The 12,884-nt window shown below is 43.8% G+C and overlaps 1 protein-coding gene across 1 annotated transcript; it reads left to right on the forward strand.

Moving 5' to 3' along the window:
• Positions 1-1,796: 1,796 nt before the first annotated feature.
• On the forward strand, positions 1,797-10,632 carry LOC125642632 (cis-aconitate decarboxylase-like). The gene is made up of 6 exons (XM_048864284.1): positions 1,797-1,817; positions 2,429-2,483; positions 4,470-4,657; positions 7,292-7,384; positions 7,762-7,967; positions 9,525-10,632. Exons 1-6 carry the CDS (start codon positions 1,797-1,799, stop codon positions 10,441-10,443), a joined length of 1,482 nt encoding a protein of 493 aa, XP_048720241.1. The 3' UTR covers positions 10,444-10,632.
• The last annotated feature ends 2,252 nt before the right edge of the window (positions 10,633-12,884 follow it).

Below are 12,884 nucleotides of genomic sequence, written 5' to 3' on the forward strand. Positions count from 1 at the left end.
CTAGAAAGGCCAGTAGAGACAAGAGAACTAGAGACATCTCCTAATAGGACTAGACCACTTGGCCAATACTTCTGCATTTCCTTTCCTTATTTCTCTTAAATTCAGCATATGGCCTCTACTTAGGGGTTTGCCTACATGGCTCCTGAACTCATGGGTCCTTCTTTGCTTTCACACAGCCACAGCTTTTGCTTTCTTCCTTTGCACTCATTCAGTGTGACGTATGAATGTATGCTATGTGGGCAGCACCGCAACTGAACTGCGGTATCTTTTAAGAGGCACAGCAGCCTCCCTGTTTAGACAGCCCATACTGTTGTCCCTTAGCTTGCCATCTTTATGATAAGAATCTCCTCTTCCTTTCCCCCATCCTTCTCTGTTACATCTCGCCAGCCTCATTTCGTTCAGTGGCATTTCACAAGTATAACACAGACCTGTTGCTTGCTGATAAGCCACTGCAAACAGTATCATCCTTGAAGGATGCCACAGTTACTAGTGTGTGGTACCTTACTCGACTGCCCTGAAGAAAATGATATGCTCGCAAAATATTGTACATTTATGCAAAGATGAATAGAAAAGCATAAAATATCATCAGGTACATTTTAATTCCAGTGAAATTTTGTTCCACATGTTTCATTGTGGAATGCTTACCTCCAGTGACTGTTTGCTGCCATTTTATGTCATGCCATCATAAAGATAATGACATTTTATAGAGCAATGGCTATCCCGAAGATGTTTCACAAACTTTATATGCAAAGACAGGAAATGAAACCATTTCTGGGTAATTACATGACAGGGGTTTAATGGTGCACAGCAACACTACATAACAGTTAAAAAAAGAAGTACGTACCATGACCCAGATCTTCAACTGGTATAAATTAGCATGAGGTCAACTGAGCTACATTGATGTCACTAGCTGAGGAGCTTGCCAATGGCAGATATTTGGTAGTGAATTAAAGGTTATCTATGTGTCATACGGTGGAGTTAATCATTGTGTTAAATTAGCACTGTATATATAATAATTTGTTTAATATGAAATTTTCCCATGTTCTATTTGCCTCTGGGACCAGTGAAACAAAATTTCATTGACTTGAAGTACGGACATGACTACTTGTTAAATAGGAATAAAGTGTTCAGAAAATCCACAGTAATGTACAAAATAAAAATAGATTTGACTTCTAGATGAATCTGATGATGAACCTGCAGAGCATCAAGAGGTAAAATGGAAGAGCTTATGATAGAAAGAAACAGCATTATGAGACGATGAAGGCAAATAACAAAACAGAAAATAATACAGTAGAACCTGCAGCAAAGAATAGCTCATATGAAACATATATCTCTCATGCATGAGTTACCTGCAATGAAGATACTTCAGCTGAGTGGCAGCAAACTTTCTTCTCCCTATCATTTCCTGGTAAGTAACAGTTTTATAGTCCTCATCAGAGAGTAGGAGGAGCTCATGACAGATTACTTCACACATTGGCACCTTTGGTATTTTAGAAGCTGAGTTTTCCTTGACTTCGGTCACTCCTTTGTTTTTTTCCCTTAGTATTTCCTGAAAAGAAAGGGGTTTTCCTTCAATCTACTGCCCCACAACTGGAAAAAAACACCATATGTGCCCTACCAGCCCAGCTGCTGATGTCACCAGTCTTGAAATTCATTTGTAGACAAATGCAAAGCAAAATTCAAATGGCTTTGGAAGGGTATATAAACACTGACACCAAACAGACACCTCTACCATTACTTGAGGAGACCTTCCCAGTGCTCAAGAGAAATCAACAGACACATTTAGAACCATCAGAATGGTCTACTCAACTTTACAGGTAATGCTATTTCATGCTGAAAATCTATCCCTAGCTCATTCAGTGGTTTAGGTTGTTTGATTTTAATTAGGTTTTGGGGAGCTCCTCAGCTGGTTTAAATTTGTCATAATTCCACTGACTTCACTGGATCTATGATCATTTAATTTTACACTAACTGGGGATCTGACCCAATGTTTAAAAAATTAGCCGGTTTTCATTGACTCCTTTTTGACCTACTAAAATGGTCCATGTTTTATCTATTTCTTCAATGTATTCCATGTATTTTTGTATAGAGCTATAATGTTTTAATGAATGATCTGTACTTCATATTCTTAATATCTATTCAGAATTTGTCCTGTTCACAGTTGTAATGGGCTTGCCTGGCGGTTCTGAATCTTAAAACTTTATCCTGCAAATTCCAACAGAGTGCTTCCTTTCCCTGGATTGTTCTTGGCACCCTTACCGGACTGGTTTCTAGTTAGCGAACAGCTTTGGAACTGGGTTCAGTTTACCTACTTCTTGTTTTAACTGTCAGTTTTTTACAACGAAGGATTTTCAGTGCAAGCAATGAAAGTGTTCTTAAAATGCCTGGTTGCTTTATATGACAAACAGTATCTTTCTCTTGTCTCTAGAGATCCCAAAAGGTTTTAGCAGCTTCCCGACAGGTACACAAAATTTCTGCTCAAGGTTTGTATCTCTCAGTTAAAGAAACATTTCTCTTTCTCTCTCTTTTTTAAAGTCTTCCAATATGTCAATATGTAAAAATAATTGCTAGGAACTGGGTTAAACTTAGAAAAGTCTCTTAAATTCTTGGAAGACAAAATGTATTATTATGATGATTATTATTGTTATGATTTCACTTAAAGACCAGCTTAAGTAAATTATTATTACATTTCAAGCTGAATGAACAGGAACAAAATAACATATAGGTAAATAAAGGTGATTATTGGCCCTGTATCAAAACACACATTTACCTATTTTATGCAACTTTTAATTAGGCAGAGCTCGCACTGATGTCATAGGGAATCTTGTCTGAGAAAGGCTGATGAATATTTCACTTGTACTATAACCATGTACTTAAATGTTTAAATGGTAACTATCCTCTCCTATGCACCTGCATTGTCATTTATTAAATATTTAATCTAGGGCTAGTTATTAAAATTGTTTAGAATAATTCACTGTGTGGGCCTATGCACTGTATGCTGCCATTGTTCTAGTCCCAGCTACAGCGGTATAAACCCAGCGTTCCTGCACTAATGTCAGAGAGCAGAATTTTGCTGTATAGATTTTATTTTTTTTAAGTCCTAGAGATTCTCATAGTTGGTCATTTTACCTTTTTCGTGTTTACACTAGATATAACAAATGTTGATCAAAGAAAGTGACTAAATAAAAAAATACAGTAATTAAAAATAATCCATGCACAACCATTGACTCTAGCCAAGTCTAAGCTATAAGGCCTTTTTATTAACCTCTTGTTTTTAAAGAGCGCATATCACAGATGGGGGGGGGGAAAGCTGCTGTCAATATTTATATATTGATGGGCGGGTATATAGATATTACTTTACACTGAATTACCCTGTGGTGAAGGAAGCTGTCAGAAATTTCTGCTGAAATGCAGCTGCAGTCATACCTTTTCTGTTATATCTACAGCGTTGCTGTGCATCATTGCTTCCCTGCCCTTTAATGAACTGATGCTTTATTTGTACCATGCATGGGATGTACTCTAGATATATGGAGGAGATACAAATTTGTAAGGCAGAGGTTTGCAAACTGCTGCATGTAGTAGGGTCATATTGCAATGTTTTATACAATCTCTGTAAATGTATGAATCACTGATGAGACTCACAGCTGTCTTCACAAGTGGAATATGAGCCTCCGGACCTGAGTGAGACTCATACACATTTTTAGACAAATTGTGGGTCAGTTGCCATGATATTTGAAAGTGAAAGTTTCAAATGTGACTTTACTCCTCATTAGAGCTGCTCAAAAACATTTTGACAGAACAGGATTCAGTCGAAAAATGCAATTTTGTCAAAATCCAAATGTTTTATGGGAACGTATCAATCTTGATGAAATTTTCAATTCATTTAAATAATGTTGAAATGTTTCATTTTGACTTTCTCGTTTAGATCCATTTCATTTTGACTTTCATCTTATATTAAAATATTAAATTTCAGTATTTCAAAATAAAATCCCTACAATTTTAAAATAAAATATTACTTTCAATATAATAGTAAGTTTGCATATATAATACATTGAATATTGTATTAATCTCAATCTCTAAAATTTTTATCCTCCTAACCCTGGGGAGGGAGGGCAATGCTGTTATCCTTATTTTACACACGGGAAACTGAAGCACAGAGCTTCTAAGTGACTTGCTGAAGGTCACACAGGGCAGAAACACAAGCTAGGTCTCCTAACTCCTAGGCTTACCTCCTTACCACTAGACAATCCTTCCTCTCAAAACAAGGGCTACGTAGGTTCAGCCACATTCGCTCACGTTAAGTAGCGACTCACTCCCTGAGCAGGTCCATTCAAAACAATAGGACTCTTTGACAAGCAGGTTACTAGTTCATGGGAGCAGGGGTGGCACAATGGGGCCCTACGTATTAACCCTTTGGATCCTGTCCCGCAACTTGGCTGATCCTTGCCTCTTTCTACCTATCCCCACAGTGCTGGAGAGTAGTGCTGCAGAGGAGACTGTGACCAGCAGCTTTGCATCCTTCATCCATGGAGTCCGGCCAGAGCATCTGTCTGAAGTTGTTTGTCACCGGAGCAAGAGGATGATCCTTGACAGCATTGGGGTTGGCCTCGTGGGCAGCACAACTCGTGTGTTCAATATTGCCCTGCGGTATTGTCAGGTAGGGGCAATACCCAACCATGCCCTTGTTGCCATTAATATGGTACTGCTGTGCTCCCTGGGCAGAGAACCAGCACAAAGTCAATGCAGTGCTTCAGTCTCTTATTTTATGGCGTAAGTAGGATGTAATCATGCATAGCCCTTGCAGCAGGGTGAATTTTGCTTTCAATGCACAAAGTCACAATCATGAGTGCATTCCCCTGGCAAATGCTGAGAGCTGACACCAAAGCTCTTGCTGCCAACAAATGTATCACAGCTCTTCTGTACAGAACAGCACCAAGTAACACTGGGAGGGAGAAAACAGGAAGCGCTGGCTGAAATTATATTCCTAGAGATCAGTGACTGGAAAGAGCCATTGTTGTTTTTGACTTTGTAGCGGGATGGTTACCTGCGCCTGCCCTGAAAGGCTTGAAATCAGCCCTGGCAGAGGCCCGAGGCTGCGAGAGGGCTGCTGTTAGGGAAAGCAGCAAGCCTTGGCTGATTGGGGAGATAGCCACAGCTGCAGCCATGCCCAGTGATGAGCTGCCAAAAGCTGAGGAACCGGTTCCTTCAGTCGCTCCGGGTCTTCGGCGGCACTGAAGGACCCGCCGCTGAAGTGCCGCCGAAGACCCAGAGCGAGTGAAGGACCCGCCACCAAAGTGCCACCGAAGACCCGGAGCGCTGCCAGGTGAGTAAAAATTAAAAAGGGATTCTCAGGGGAGCTCCCCAGCTGAGACCTCAGGCGGGCCGGACAGGACGGTCCCTGTCATAAATATAAAGGGAAGGGTAAACCCTTTTGAAATCCCTCCTGGCCAGGGGAAAGCTCCTCTCACCTGTAAAGGGTTAAGAAGCTAAAGGTAACCTCGCTGGCACCTGACCAAAATGACCAATGAGGAGACAAGATACTTTCAAAAGCTGGGAGGAGGGAGAGAAACAAAGGGTCTGTGTCTGTCTGTATGCTGCTCTTGCCAGGGACAGAACAGGAATGGAGTCTTAGAACTTTTAGTAAGTAATCTAGCTAGGTATGTGTTAGATTATGATTTCTTTAAATGGCTGAGAAAAGCATTGTGCTGAATAGAATAACTATTTCTGTCTGTGTATCTTTTTTGTAACTTAAGGTTTTGCCTAGAGGGGTTCTCTATGTTTTTGAATCTAATTACCCTGTAAGATATCTACCATCCTGATTTTACAGGGGGGATTTCTTTATTTCTATTTACTTCTATTTTTTATTAAAAGTCTTCTTGTAAAAAACTGAATGCTTTTTCATTGTTCTCAGATCCAAGGGTTTGGGTCTGTGGTCACCTATGCAAATTGGTGAGGCTTTTTATCCAACATTTCCCAGGAAAGGGGGGGTGCAAGTGTTGGGAGGATTGTTCATTGTTCTTAAGATCCAAGGGTCTGGGTCTGTAGTCACCTAGGCAAATTGGTGAGGCTTTTTACCAAACCTTGTCCAGGAAGTGGGGTGCAGGGTTTTGGGAAGTATTTTGGGGGGAAAGACGCGTCCAAACAGCTCTTCCCCAGTAACCAGTATTAGTTTGGTGGTGGTAGCAGCCAGTCCAAGGACAACGGGGGGGAATATTTTGTACCTTGGGGAAGTTTTGACCTAAGCTGGTAAAGATAAGCTTAGGAGATTTTTTCATGCAGGTCCCCACATCTGTACCCTAGAGTTCAGAGTGGGGGAGGAACCTTGACAGTCCCGCAGGCTGGAGTTTGCCCACTCTTTTAACAACCGGTTCTAAACCGGCTTCAAAATTTAACAACCAGTTCGTGCGAACTGGCTCCAGCTCACCACTGGCCTTGCCCCAGTCAGGGCCCAGCTGGTCTTTATAAGAGGCTAGTGGGCCAGGAGGACACAGTCTCTCTCTAGATGTTGAGAGGGAGGGGCCTGACTGCTCAGAGCTGAGCAGCGTACCTAAAGTGGAGCAGGGCTGGGGCAAGGCCAGAGGAGCTGGGGAGCTCTGGCCTGAGAAACCCCCAGGCTGCAGGCCTTGATGAAGGCCTCGGAAAAGGGTACTGGGATTGCAGAGGACAGCCCAAGGGTAGGCAGAAACAGCAGGTCCAGACCCTCCTTGCCGATGATGAGTGGCAATTATACTGCAGTCCGCCCCAGGGAGCAGGGGCTAGATGGTGACTGACAGTAGCCAAAGACTGAGGCAAGGCGGGGATAGAGGGTGGGGGTTCCCCGGGGATGGGGAGACCCAGATCTGTGGGGGTACTGCCAGGGGGCAGCACCCCAGCATAAAAGGGGCACCAGGGTCCGGGAGGGACTCGGAGCCCAGCGGCAAGTGGGACACCAGTCTGCAGAGAGCGCTCCGGAGGCTGGAAACGCTAATTCCCTGGACGACCAGGAGGAGGCGCCGCAGGGGTGAGTCCCGCCCCGGCTACAGGCTTCCCTGCATAAACTGGTAGCAAATTCCTTCGCTAGCCATGTACTTTCAGATGTTCAGGTTAGTGTAAAGGGAGAAGTAGCTAAGCCCTTTAACTGAAATTTTATTGTGTTTGTATTATGATGACACTCTGTGTATCTGAGAGGTGCCCGTTGCCTGGAATCCCATGTGGTGAAAATAGCACCGAGGCAGCACAACTGCTTTAGGTTACTACTCTCAGAACGCAACCGTGCCCTGCTCTCTCTTACTGGACTCTCTCCCTTCCACAGCAGCTGTATGCTTCAAATGCCGTTAGCTCTGTCTATGGCAGGAAAGGGTTAAAGCTGTCCCCTGCCCTGGCTGCCTTCACTAATGGAGTTGCGGTAAGGCTTTCTCTTCCAGAAGAGGCTGTTTAATGGTACAGAATGCTTTGGGATAGCCACACCCCCTGATGTACCTGAAACAGCAAACACTGGTACTGGCCCGTCACGTGACTGAAGTGTGGGCCTTTTGTGACTGGGACCAGGAGAGGTGAAAGTTCATGTGTCTCTGCTCTGCATTCCTGTCAGTGGCACTTTTATCACAGTGCCAGTGAGCACCAATAACCCAGGGATGTTGTTATGAGATTCATTATTAATATTAGAAGCTGCATGTGTATTGTGGTTACACCTGGGAGCCCCAGTCATAGACCTGGACTCCATTATGCTAGGTGCTGTACAAACATGATTTTCACCTGGCTGTTGCCTCTCCCCTGTGCCAGGCTCACTCTATGGACTTTGATGACACCTGGCACCCTGCCACTCACCCCTCAGGGGCTGTGCTGCCCGCTCTTCTAGCAGCTTCACAGATGCTACCTCCAAGCTCCAAACCCAATGGCCTGGACTTCTTGCTAGCGTTCAATGTGGGCATTGAGGTGCAAGGAAGGCTTATGCGTTTCTCCACGGAGGCTCACAATATTCCTAAGAGGTAAATCTATCGTGCTTCAGTAAACAGGGCACAGGGCAGTGCAGCTTAGCAAGACTTAGCATGCGGCAGAGAAAATTAAATCAGAAATTCTGGAGTAGAGCCAGACCCATCCTATGTGTGATTCACTTAGCACTGCAGTCTAGGGGCTACCTTATTAAACTCTTCAGGAATCTGCAAAAGTGAGACACTAGCCCCAAACAGCCAGTCTCTCTCAGAGTAAATGACAGTCTGATAAAGAGTCCTCTTGTCTATAGGTCTGCACGACTAACAGAGTTTTCAGTTAGTTGGTGATTTTGAAAAATTGGAAAAAATTCTTTTCAGGTCAGCCCAAAACCAAACATTTTTGAAATTTTCTGCTGATCAAAAAGTCAGTTGTGTTTTGGTTTTAGGTTGAATGAAACATTTTGCTTTGACAAAACTGGAAAGATTCATTTCTGTGTTGACCATTTTTTAAACATTTGTTGAATATTTTAAAAAATAAAATTAAAGGAAACTAAAAGTCATTTCAATTCAAACAATACAAATATTTTGAATTTTTTGACTTTGTTCATTTTGTTAAAAAAAAAAATTGGCAAAAAACACAAATTTGCAAAACGTTTTGGTGTCATTGAATCTGCATTTTTTTCTCTGAAAAGAAGTTTGGGGTGAAAATTTCACCCCAGATCTACTTTAATCAATATCTACAGTGTGTGGAACAAGGGCTAGCGGGCTTATAAAAGGAGTCAGTGAGAATTCTACAAATTTAGGTCCAAATCCTTGATCAATAACAACTCCCAGTGAAGTCAAACTGCTGACACTGAGTAAGGACTCATGGTCTGGCCCACACACTTGCTGGTGGTTAGGCATCATTAATCCAGTGTTGCACCTTAATGACCTCTGATGACCTCACTATAGTCCTCTGTGATGGGGCAAGTGCTAGCTAACTAGTTTTGAGGAACAAACACGAGGTCACGGTGAAATCACACTCCATTCACTATAGTTTGCCTGTCCGTTATTCTAACCCACGAAAGCTTATGCCCAAATAAATTTGTAAGTCTCTAAGGTGCCACAAGGACTCCTCGTTTTTGTTGTTGTTGTTTAATGTTTTCAGAGATTCTGTCAGAGTAGATCTGTCCTGCCAACTCACTCACATCCACCATGAGATAGCAGGGGCTTGGTCTCCTCCCATGTGTCGTCATTGGCACCTGCCCAGCGTGGGTGTGAAACGTCACCAGATCAGAACAGAAGCATCTGACATCCACTGTGCACTGGTGTGAGCGATGATAGCCGGTGCCAGACAGCGGGGAAACAGGCCCTACGTATTTAGATTCTTATGACTCAAAGCAAAAACGGGATGCCTAGGCTCACTCTGGTGTTTTCCCTCTCCCATAGTAAATCAGCATCAATGTCAGTGGAGTAACGGCTTACACCAGCGCAGGGTCTGGCCCGCTGTTTTGCAATGGCCTTGGTGCCATGGGCATGCCCTTCAGTGGCACTTGGGGGCTTCCTATGCAAGATGCAGGCAGGGCTTTCCAGCCCCCTGCTGCGGTGAGATCATTGCTGGGGTTTCCCTTTCAGGTTCCATCCTCCCTCTGTGGTGGGCACCATGGGCAGCGCAGCCGCCACAGCAAAGCTCCTCTCTCTGAATGTGACCCAGTGTGCTCATGCCTTAGCAATTGCTGCCTCCCTAGCAGGAGCACCCATGGCAAATGCAGCCACCCAAGCCAAGCCCCTGCATATCGGCAATGCCACCCGCCTGGGGTTGGAAGCGGCACTTCTGGCTGCTCGGGGGATGGAGGCCAGCCCCCTCATCCTGGATGACATCCCCGGGTGTTCTGGATTCAGTGCGTTCTATGGTGACTATCGGCCCAAACTGCTGCCCCTGCCAGCAAACAGCCACGAGTTCCTCTTGGAGAAGCAAGACGTCGCTTTCAAACGTTTCCCAGCCCACCTAGGGATGCACTGGATTGTGGATGCTGCCGCGTCAGTCAGAAACTTGCTCATCAACTATTCCGGCTCCTTCTCTCCCTCTCTGATCCGTGCCATTCTACTGAGGATCCCGGCGTCCAAGTACATCAACAGGCCCTTCCCAGAGTCTGAGCACCAGGCTCGACACTCCTTCCAGTTCAATGCCTGCACTGCCCTGCTGGATGGCGAGGTGGGCCTCAACTCCTTCACTGATGGCTGCCTCCATCGGCAGGAGCTGACAGAGCTGCTGGACAAGGTGCTGGTGGAGCACCCTGAAGACAACGTAGCCAACTTTGACAAGATGTATGGGGAGGTAGCACTAGTCCTGGAGAATGGAGATGTGCTGACAGGCAGATGTGACACTTTTTATGGGCACTGGAGGAAGCCCCTAAGCAGAGAATCGCTCCTGAAGAAATTCCAATCCAATGCGTCTCACGTGCTCCCAGAGGACAAGGTGAACAGCATCATCACGACAGTGGACAACCTGGAGAACCTGCCAGACAGCTCCCAGCTGGCATCCAGCCTGTAAGAGCAAGATGTTTGAGTGAAGCATCATCACATTGGAACACTAATTCCCTTCTTTCAAGGACAGAATCTTTCTATCATTCAAAGTGAACTGCAGAGCAAAAATGAAGTCCAAACACAGATTTCAGTGCCTAATAACCCCGTTAGCCAGGCTGTGAAAGAGTGTGTGTGTGTAAGAGAAATAAGTTTTAATGAATATTTGGTGCTGCTTGATTTGCTGAAGGTATCCCAGAACATTCCATTACAAATACCCAGAAGTCTCACTGATCTCCAAGAATGATGCATTCTGGGATATCTGTGAACCAGTGTTCCCAATAGGGGCAGAGTATTTTTCCCCCAAAAGAGTAATTAAAACTTCTTTCAGTTCAGAATGCTATCCTAGTCAGTGAGGATTCTCAACACCAAAATTTGTGCTTATCTTAATGTACACCTGCACAGTCAACCTGTGGAACTCTGCCACAGGATGTTCTGAAGGCCAAGACTATAACAGGGTTCAAAAAAGAACTAGATAAGTTCATGGAGGATAGGTCCATCAATGGCTATTAGCCAGGATGGGCAGGGATGGTGTCCCTAGTCTCTGTTGCCAGAAACTGGGAATGAGCAACAGGGGACGGATCACTTACCTGTTCTGTTCATTCCCTCTCGGGCACCTGGCATTGGCCACTGTCAGAAGACAGGATACTGGACTAGATAGACCATAGGTCTGACCCAGTATGGCCTTTCTTATGTTCTTACACTTCTCTTAATGTTCACCTCTGCTCTTCCAGTCATCTTTTAGATCATTATTAGTTAGTTCCGCTGATCAAGCAGAAAATATGGCAGCATTAGGGTCAACAGCCAGGTATTCTAGACCCAACAAATGATCTGTAAATCTATCGATCAATGTCCTGTATGATGATTTAAACTTTGATTGAACAATCTTGCATTGTTTCTGGTTACTGTTATATGCTGTATGGTAAGACATACACCACTCTTTATATACGGAGATATAGGAATATACAATGTATACAACATGCTTATTGAACAGACATGGGATTATTGATTAATGTTACATGTTTCCAATATGCTCTTCATGCAGGCACATTTGATATCACTTGGATGAAATTACCTGTTCAGCATATTATTTCTTGGTGATGATGTTGTTTAGCAGACCTAAGATTTTGACAGAGCTAGATTCTCTGCTGTAGTTCAGGACATGGGCTGGTTCCAAACTGGTGCTTTTGCCAGCACGGGGGGGATTTCATGGAAACAAAGAATTTCACCGCCACTAATTTGTTTTTCAACTGTCTACATTGCTGCTAATCTAGACTGTTATATGTCATTTTGTTTATACAGCCCTTTCAAAATAAAGACTCGAAGTACAAGCTTATTTGCAGAAAGATTTATTGCTACAAGGGATTCATCACAAGGAACCCTTGCTTTATTCTGAATACTTCTAAATAACGGCCTGCTTGAATCGTGGGGTGCTTGTCACAAACCCTGCAGCTCAGTTGCAGGCAAGCCATGGAAAATGGCAGAAAAGTAATAATAGACCTTATTTACATGATTCCTTTCTGGTGATTTTCCCGCTGTTGGCCACCTGGGGCTGAGAGCGGGTTCCCCTGCTGTCTAATATTGCAGAATCCACAATTTCTGCAATTTCGCAGGTTAAGTAGGACCTTAGTTATACAAGCATATAACGGCTTTTATAATAAATGGTTGGCCACACCCACGGCTGGGGCAGTACAATGCACATAATTCTGCAAGAGGGCAAGCTAGGAATCTGACACTGAGATCAATCATTGGTCCATATGTTGGAATCTCATGGGCCAGATCCTCTCAGCATAGCTACCCCAATGATGTTACATTGATTTAAAACAGCTGAGGATTTGGCCTATGTTTATCTGTTGAGAAACTATATATCTCTGTTGTCAAGTACAGGCTGAAGTGTCCAGATGACAAGACTGACTGTTAGTCACTGAGATCTGACAGTGGCCAAATATGATCTCCAATAAATTGCCAAGAGTTTGTCTATAATACAGTTGGTTTACAATTAGTGCCCTTCCATGCCAGATGAAGGAATTTATTTGGTTAAATGCCTATCTTAGCTTACCAGAAAAGTTTCAGATATTACAGCAAAATCACCCGGATATTCACATTGATTACACGTTCAAAGCCACTGCTAAGCAAACATTAACCCAAACAAAATAACAATCCTCACCCATAATAAAACTCAGTTAAGTTGGACATTTATTTGCTGTAAGTTGTAATTCATTTTCTGCTTCCTTCTGCTGATGGGCACACAGTGGTTTAAAACCCTGAAGCTGTTCTGAAGATGGCAATAGACTGTCCTCATGCTCTTGTTAGGGGGATCACAGCTGGTAACAAATTCATCTCTCGCTCAGTAGTTACCAAGAAGCCAACAAAACCTGGGGAAGGCACAGAATTGAGCTCTGGCCAGGTGCA

The sequence above is a fragment of the Caretta caretta genome, chromosome 9 (assembly GCF_965140235.1).
Source record: "Caretta caretta isolate rCarCar2 chromosome 9, rCarCar1.hap1, whole genome shotgun sequence".
Lineage (NCBI taxonomy): Eukaryota > Metazoa > Chordata > Testudines > Cheloniidae > Caretta > Caretta caretta.